The 8,693-nt window shown below is 35.2% G+C and overlaps 1 protein-coding gene across 1 annotated transcript; it reads right to left on the reverse strand.

The window, feature by feature from the left end:
- Nucleotides 1-2,098: 2,098 nt before the first annotated feature.
- Nucleotides 2,099-6,214, reverse strand: LOC132561643 (apolipoprotein B-100-like). The gene is made up of 7 exons (XM_060226348.1): nucleotides 6,169-6,214; nucleotides 5,847-5,900; nucleotides 4,968-5,119; nucleotides 4,391-4,488; nucleotides 3,919-4,084; nucleotides 2,367-2,540; nucleotides 2,099-2,251 (listed from the first exon to the last, which is right to left on the reverse strand). The coding sequence occupies exons 1-7, from the start codon at nucleotides 6,212-6,214 to the stop codon at nucleotides 2,099-2,101; spliced, it is 843 nt and encodes a 280-aa protein (XP_060082331.1).
- Between the last annotated feature and the right edge of the window lie 2,479 nt (nucleotides 6,215-8,693).

The following is an 8,693-nucleotide window of genomic DNA, read 5'->3' on the forward strand; positions in this document are numbered from 1 at the left end:
CATAGCATCATTATACACCGTGTTGTATAGTCAGGAATAAGCCTTCATTGTTTTTTTCTTCTGTTGCTTTTTGTTATATAATGTACATAAGGTAGAAAATGTGTTTGAATTGTAAATGTAATCACTTTTGCAAAACCAGTCGCTATAGATAAGGTTCAACAGGTTCAAATGTAAAAATATCATATTGTGGTATAATGTTAGTCTGTAAAACTTTAAAGTTAAATAATTCAATACAATCATATACAATCATGCACTCATAAATAGGGGTGTTCATAATCAGACTCGGGGACCTTGTTATGTTCAAGTCAGATTGTCTGTAAAACACAATAAGATACACACTTATCTAACACCTATGTATTGAGAGAGTTCAGTCTCCGAACAAATCTACATCAAATATTTGACAATACCATGTCTTCAGTTGATCCGCCTTTAGGCCTAATTTTGCTGATCAGGATGCTCAATGGAAGCCAACAACTTCCTGTATTTCGTTCTATACACATTTCCTATAATCCAAATGAAAAGATAGATATAGGAAGTTTTCATGAGTTTTACAAGACATATTTACGTCTAATTAGCATTCATTCTTAATAAAAGGTTAGTGACAAGAAAGAATTTCAAATCACATTTTATAGAATCACGAACATTAGTTTCAGGTTGCAGGTGTATTCCCAGCGCAAGTAAAACATGGATAGATATCTACTCACCAACATTGATAACTATCTACTTACCAACACGGACGTTGCAACCTCTGTAGATGGTTCCTGTAACAGGGCGAAGTTGTAAAGAAACACATACTCGAACCACATGTTGACATGTCCTGCTCTCATGGCTCTGGTGAAAACCGTGATGCATGCATCCGTTCCGCATGATAATAGGCCGTCAAGAAAGTTGTCCTTTTCCAGTCTCTGATAACAAAAACATCATAGACAAAGTCCTGTCTAAAAAATGTTTCAAATATCATTTCTGTAGTCCGTTCAGATGTGTTTTATGTTTAAACATGCTATCACTCGGGTCTCACTCAAGGATGCGACATCATAGCACCTGAACATTGAACAGTATGGCTGCAAAGCTGCTGCGTACATGGAAAGGTTGTTAAAAATTCGCTTCCAAGAAAGTAAAAAATCGCAAACATTTAACAAGTGTGCATCAATCCAATACTCTTATCTCTGATCCCTATTATTTATATAATGCAGTTTATAATCCCTACTAAATCCTTTGATATACTACATCGGAAAGGTTCATATAATGGTTACAATAATTTCCAGCCACATTACACACTGGTGACCGTTTATTACTGTGACAAATGACATGATGGAGTGTTCTGTGCGCCTCCACAATATACATACCTAAATTGTCTAATTACCTGCTCCGTTTTGTTACAATAGTCTACATGGTTTCCATGACAATCCCATACATCTTTCAAAACTTCCATAAGGTCGTTGGTGCGCGCTTGTCGGAGGAACCACAGAAAGTCGTGAAATAGTTTAGGGGTGGTTTCCATTGTTTCATTGTAAGTCGTTAGGGTCTGCAGCCAGCGACTGATATCACGTTTAGTCACCTGGATATCATTTCCTTGAATATCAAACTCATACCTCAGACTACTGGATTTCTTTCCTTTCATTTTACGATCAACATTTCGTTCGGCGAGGTCTCTTGTTTCTTGTAGGACCAGATGCTGACTAAAACGTAAAACGAAACATTAACATTTGTGAAATTAATTTTCTACGAACATGAAATGATGTCCTTTGTCAAAGAGATTCCATCATTTATAAATGAGACCATCACCTAATTCACTGTTAGAGAGATATAGATAGTAAACTTTTACAGGAATCTAGCAACACTGCTCACCACCGACAACAACTATGTACGGTAATACATTCAAAATTGTATACTTGTCACTTGTTAGTGCCATTGACTGTAGTTTGTTTAATCTTAACGAATTCCGACCAATAAAACGGTAAGGAGTCAACAATCAACTCAATAATGAGTATAACATTTATAGTTCTTTCAAATGACCATTTAATATCACCTTTGTAACATTTTATTACTATAAGTGTTAGTAAGTGTAGTTGGTTTGGTACCCCTAGTTACACCATCCTTACCTTACATTGGTCATACATGTAGCAATTATAGTTTCTTCGTGTGCGAAAGGACGAAACAGTTGTTGCTGTAGACATTTTGTTTCTTCAAGTCTGTGTTTTTTTCCTGTCGTGTGTTCACATTTAATAGATGAGTTGAATGGATAAATCAACTGAAAAAAATTCAAATGCAAAGGAAAAAGGAAAAACAAAACAAAAACGTAATGTATGGGTTTAATAAATGCTTCTTAAATATATATTCTATGCATGGAAGCTGGGGTAGCTTACCTCGTCAATCACACCGTGGACATAGCCCCCGTAGACGCTCTTGATCATGGATATCAGGTTGTTTTGGCGGTAGTTGTATTGGGGAACCTGACACTTGGTGATGTCTCTGGATGTGTGTATCCTGTTCGGAGTCTCAACTATGTACTCGGTAGGACAGGACCCAAACAAGTCCTCCTACAAATCAACATAACATTGTTAAAATGAAGTACACCTACAGTTGCTTTTGTATCAATATGATTGTTTGAAAAACATTTCGTCACATTAAGTATTCATTGATAAATCACCAAACGAAGCAGAACTCCGCTGCACCGACCAATTAACCATTACACATAACTGATATCCTGAACGTTCTTTGTCTGAAAGACTGGAAGGTCGATGACGTTGTACCCAAAAGTCTTTAAATGTTAAATGTTCTTTTTTCTAATTGGAATCACGCCATTTTGAGATCGCCGATCGCAGGTAGCAGATTCTGCTGGTGGACTTTATTCCCCCGGGTTTACCATTTGAGTAGTGGCACAATTCAGAATATAAACGTGTACAAGACGTTTGTAAGAAATCATCGGACATTTGAAAAATATCAAAATTGTTGAGGTTTGAGGTAAATGCATATCTGCATCCAGATTGGACATTTCTTTCGATGAATTTTTATTTCCCTCAGTCCCTTCGTTCTAGGTTCACTCGTTTAGACCCTTAGCATCACTGATGAGTCCTAGAAGGACGAAATGGTTGTATAATTAATTCATATTTATTACCCCATTCTAAAGCAACCACTAAAGCAAGATTAAGAATCAGTTCATATGCATCTTCGATATTCCAGGGAATACAATCACTTTCGCTCTCTGCTTCCCTGGAACATGCAATGGCAAATATGAAGATTCCATGTGCGATACATTGCAGACAAGATGAAAAGACTAGTTTAATCCTCTGATGTGCATAAAGAGAACCTCGAGTTCGCATTACGGCATATTGTAATGGCTTTGAAGTCTATGTGTCGCTCCTTTGTAATCTTCAAAAGGAGTGTATCAGCTTGTGATTGGTCTTTTTATAACCTGGAACCAATGAAATTGCTTCACTTGTGCCTTCAATTTTACCATAACATGTTCAAGGGATGCAGAGAGCGAAAGTGATCGTAACCCCTGGAATATCGAGGATGGTTCAAATGAGAATTAAAAGTAAGCCTTGTAACTGCAACCTGATTGAAAATGTTATAACAGCGAGGGGATCGATTTGGCGGCGATTTCTTAGCATGTCTTGACAACAATAACAATCTAAATAACTGACGACAAACAGTGTTGTTATTATGAACTTTGGTATATCTTATTTTACACGCATTCAAACTATCTTAAATATTTATTTCTGAAAGAACAAAAACTGGGTAATAGGGTTACATAGTATATATGATTAACAAATATCGATTTTATGACAAATATCCATTAAACTCAACTTTTTAATTAACATAAAAAAACAAGGGCTAGAATACATTATTTATCGGACAGTCATTAAACTCCTTTTTGATCATAAAAAACAAGGGTGACGAAGATGGGTGACTCACCGTTTCCATGGTATGTGTCTGGTTTCCGGGTTCCTCTGTGACGAGTTTGATCTGAAGTGCTGACAGAATCCCACGCTTTATGTTGAGAGCGTCATTTGTTTCTACCTGATCCACCACAATAGTGTGTGGACGAATCGTCCCACTACCAAACTGGAAGTACAGCTCCCTACAATGTCAGCAAATTAGAAAATATCACTCAAAAATTTATATCACTCTCTGCAGTATTACAAGAAATTATTAAAACTCCGATCCACTTCAAACAACATTACAACAAATTATAATCACTTTCTACAACATTGTACCCGTTTGATATCACCCAATGCAACAATACAACAATTTACATCATTTCTTACAACATTGTAACATTTTGATATCATTCACTGAAATTTACAACAAATTAATATCACGTTGTACAACATTGTATCAACTGGATATTACTACCTATGATAATTTGACAAGTGACGGCATTTACCTCCCTAGAAGACTTGTTATATCTTCTGATAAAACTGCATCTTTAAGATACAAATCAGCGTCTCCCGGTTGTCTGTGATATAGCGAACATGTCGTCACCTGTAAAGAGGTTTTGTTATGTCAACCGCATGAACTATTACAGGCAGCCAAGGTCGGGGTCAGCCACATTAATTTGAATACAATAATTATATACCTATATATACTGACGAACACAACTTTGTTATAACAAAGTTAAGGTAAAAATATTTACAAATCCGTTCATTATCCATTGTTAACACGTTCATTAACCGCTGCCCCAAACATGTTACATTTAACCAAAAATAGTGTTTTAAATGTCAATTTTGCTCAAACATCTTTTTTTCTACAATTGGCCTTTCTCTATGAAGTTACCTTGTTTAGACTTAATTCTGTCTCTTAAAAGTGCTCCATCCTCTCTTGGCAGATTCGTGGTTAGTTCTATACCGTTAATACAGCTGTAGACAGTCATTCAACGTCAGATATTAATAATTAATGAAAAATGTATAGGGATGTGCTCATGTTAAATAATATTATATTATAGAATGTATATCCATACTTACATTCATATAAGCTTCACACTTCCTCCTAGCTTCCACCACTACATCACAGTTAAGTTTAAAAGCGGATTTAGACTTTGTCGTCCCCACAAAACTCGTCTCTACTGTGGTGCTGTAATGGTAGAGGTACTTGTGGCCACCGCGAAACCTAACCTCTACAAATACAAACCAATTTAGATAAATAACTCACGAAGGAACCTAGCCTCTACAAAAAAAGACAAGAAAGTACCAACATCATCATAATTCAAAATCAAACATAAAATAACTAGGGCGAAGTATGAACAAAAGAAAGATTCACATGGCAATACAAGACGAAATTCGTATTATACAAACACAAACCAATATAGATAAAATCCATTACTATTACTTTTATCTCTAAGGTGCTGAAGTTTTATTCATTGTTCGTCACGATCGTCAGTGTATAATCCATTCTTTGAAAGCAATATTTTACAATGAGACCTATATTTGGAAATATTCTTAGTTTAAACGATTTGTTCCCGAGGTCTGACGTTACCGGCTGTATACCATGTCTACACGTTGATTTCATTTTCTTAAAATAATTTTAAAAAAAAAAAAGAAAAAAAGACTAAAATATCAAAGAGTTGGTACACTTTCAAATGACACGAACACAACCTGTCATCTTAATACTGAAAAATTCTGGGATATAGAGATCGTAAAGATTATGACCCTTGGAATATTGACGATATCTTAATGTGCAACCACTGTTAATGGTATTGATCATGTTCACAATATACACATATATAAATATGGTGTTTACAAGGTTGTTATTTCATAAGTGGTGCTTAAAAATATACAAATATTCGTTTGAAATGGAAACTCGAAAATGCATTGACCATTTCTTATGTTATAAGCTGTACTTACCTCTCCTATCACAGTCGATGGGCTTTTTAATTCGTTTCTCAAACGCTGCACTTACTGGAGCGAAAAAACTCAAATAAGGTTTTAATGAAAATGTAACTGTATGGATAAGAACTCGTATACATAATGTAGGTGATTCTCATCAGAAATATCAAAGACATTCTCTTCAAATCATATTAACACAAATATACGCACAAAAGATTTGTCTTGTATCGACAAAAGTTTATTCCGATAAATCTTCAATTGTTTATCTATCAACTTGACAAAATGCACACATTAAACCTATTGCATTTTAATCCCCTGACGGAAAACGAACATAACTTACCACAGATAAGACAAAGTAGCGCTAGACATGTTAATATCCCCGCCATAGTTTGTCAAGGCTGAACCCACGTGGATGTGAATGAAGATCGCCTTAATCTTAACTGGTAACAGGACGCTAGATTAAGAAATGTTTTTTACAGAACTTAATTTGATACTATAGATATGAAGTGGGAGAGAGTTAGGTTTTCCATTGGTAGACAAAGTCTGCTGACCTTTTGACTTCCCACGTGCTATATAGCGTGATCCAGAACACTTAATGTAACATTACTTCTCTAGAATATATCTACGAAAATCGGAAAATAAAATTAAAATCACCATATTATCGGCGTTTGTGAAACATTTTCATTGTGTTCGTATGTGTATTTTGTCAGTAAGTTGAACTTGAAACAGTGCAAACTTGGTATATGATTTAGTGCGGAGAATCGGGAGCAGTAAACCTTCAAATACCAGTACGTATTACCAGTAAAATTCGATTGGCTGTAGGATTATCATGATATACCCACAAATTTAGGGTTATCAAGTTATACAGTATCTGCAGGTGCGCTTTTGTAAAAGAAATTATTAGTGAAAACAATCGATGTATCCATGTTAGCGTGACGTTTGTGCCGTAGGCTTACAATTTTGAAACGCCACGATATGGTGTGTGCATGTAGAGGAAACTGGAAAAAAAGTCTAAATATTTAATAAAAATAGTCTGGTCAGAAATGTGACGGTATATAAGTCACCTATAAGTCACGTGACATTGTCCAATTATCATCAATAACGTCATATGTCATTTGCCATAGTCAATTATCTTAATGTCACATGACACACTACCGTTATCAATATAATGTCACAGGACACACTACCGTTATCAATATAATGTCACAGGACACACTACTGTTATCAATATAATGCCGATACATTATCAACGATAATGTCACAGGCTCACTACCGTTTTCAATATAATGTTACAGGACACGCTACCGTTATCAATATAATGTCACAGGACACACTACCGTTATCAATATAATGTCACGGGACACGCTACCGTTATCAATATAATGTTACAGGACACGCTACCGTTATCAATATAATGTCACAGGACACACTACCGTTATCAATATAATGTCACAGGACACGCTACCGTTATCAATGATAATGTCACATGCTGCACTATCGAAAGTACTGTATGTCATGAGTTTCTACTAACTAATTATACACTAGATGTCATTTTCGGTATGTTGACTTCACATAGAACCCTTACTGTATCTGCTTTTATCACGTGGTACGGTCCTGTGTCTTCTCCTCACTCCCATTCTATTAATAGAATAGTGTTCTCCGTATCCTCAAAATCCAATGTGAAGTGGATGGACTTTGTTCTTTTATTAGGGTTGTACACGTTCACTTGCCTGGGTCACATAAAAACTAATTAGCAGACATCATACTGAAATCAAGCCTTCGAAATACATTTAAGTTTTTTTTAACTGTTTATATGAGAGGGATAGTTTAGATTAAGCCTGTTGTTCGGTGCTCATTAATTCATTATAATTTCACAAAATACTTTGAAATGAAATGAAGTGTTTATCCATGAGAGCTAACCTTTGACCCGTTAAGAAAAGAACATTACTACATTGTATATTGAAATTCTTCATTTATTCTTAATATATGTAAATGTACTTGGAAGATGATTGTTAAAAGATATATGGTGCAAACAAATTGGGAAAAAAACTCGTCAGAAAGTGCACGAATAACAACTGGTCTATACCTCACGCTAACAGAGATTCCTTCTATTCTGTAAGAGGGTTAGAAGCACTTGTAAATCGTCGTTCTCAGAGAAACAGAAACAACAAAACCATTGACATATTAACACCCAGTTATTCACCCTTATGTTCCTTAGTCTCAGAACACTCGCATAACAACTTCCGTGATACTAATAATTATTCTATACCAAAGTTCCTGGGACATCAAACAACTTTTTTAGTTCAGTAGGTGTAAATTGATCAGTTTGCGGGAATTACTCCCAATTTGGCTATTTCTAAACATCGTTTCCAATATTTCATTTTGACTATGGATCTGTATGACTTTTATCTGCTCAATGTTTAACTGTTTTTGGTATGTCATTTTTGTACTTTTATCAATACCTGCAAATTGGAGAAAATACATGAACGCGCCCTTAGATTCATAGAAGATGATTTTATCTCACCTGTATAATATATGTTCTTACTCTTCACTCTTATCCAGCTAAATAAGTGAGTGCTTTGTTGTTCCTAAACTTTATTTACTTATTTATAACGTTAGTCGTTATGTATTACATAGACTGTTATCATCAATTCTAAGATGTCTGTGCACCTATTAGCTTACGTTACTGTGTATTTAATGAAAGTATTATGATGGCTTAACTTCCATCATGTAGTGTTGAGTGCTAGTTGCTGTGATCGGATTTATGTATATGTACTGTATGTGTTATCTGCTGTGATATTGATAATGTACCAATCTAGTATGACAGGAATTATATACCAATCTTCTGTGACAATTATGATATAC

The sequence above is a fragment of the Ylistrum balloti genome, unplaced genomic scaffold (genome assembly GCF_031769215.1).
Source record: "Ylistrum balloti isolate Yb309-2 unplaced genomic scaffold, AGI_CSIRO_Ybal_v1 Utg369668, whole genome shotgun sequence".
NCBI classification, from domain to species: Eukaryota; Metazoa; Mollusca; class Bivalvia; order Pectinida; family Pectinidae; genus Ylistrum; species Ylistrum balloti.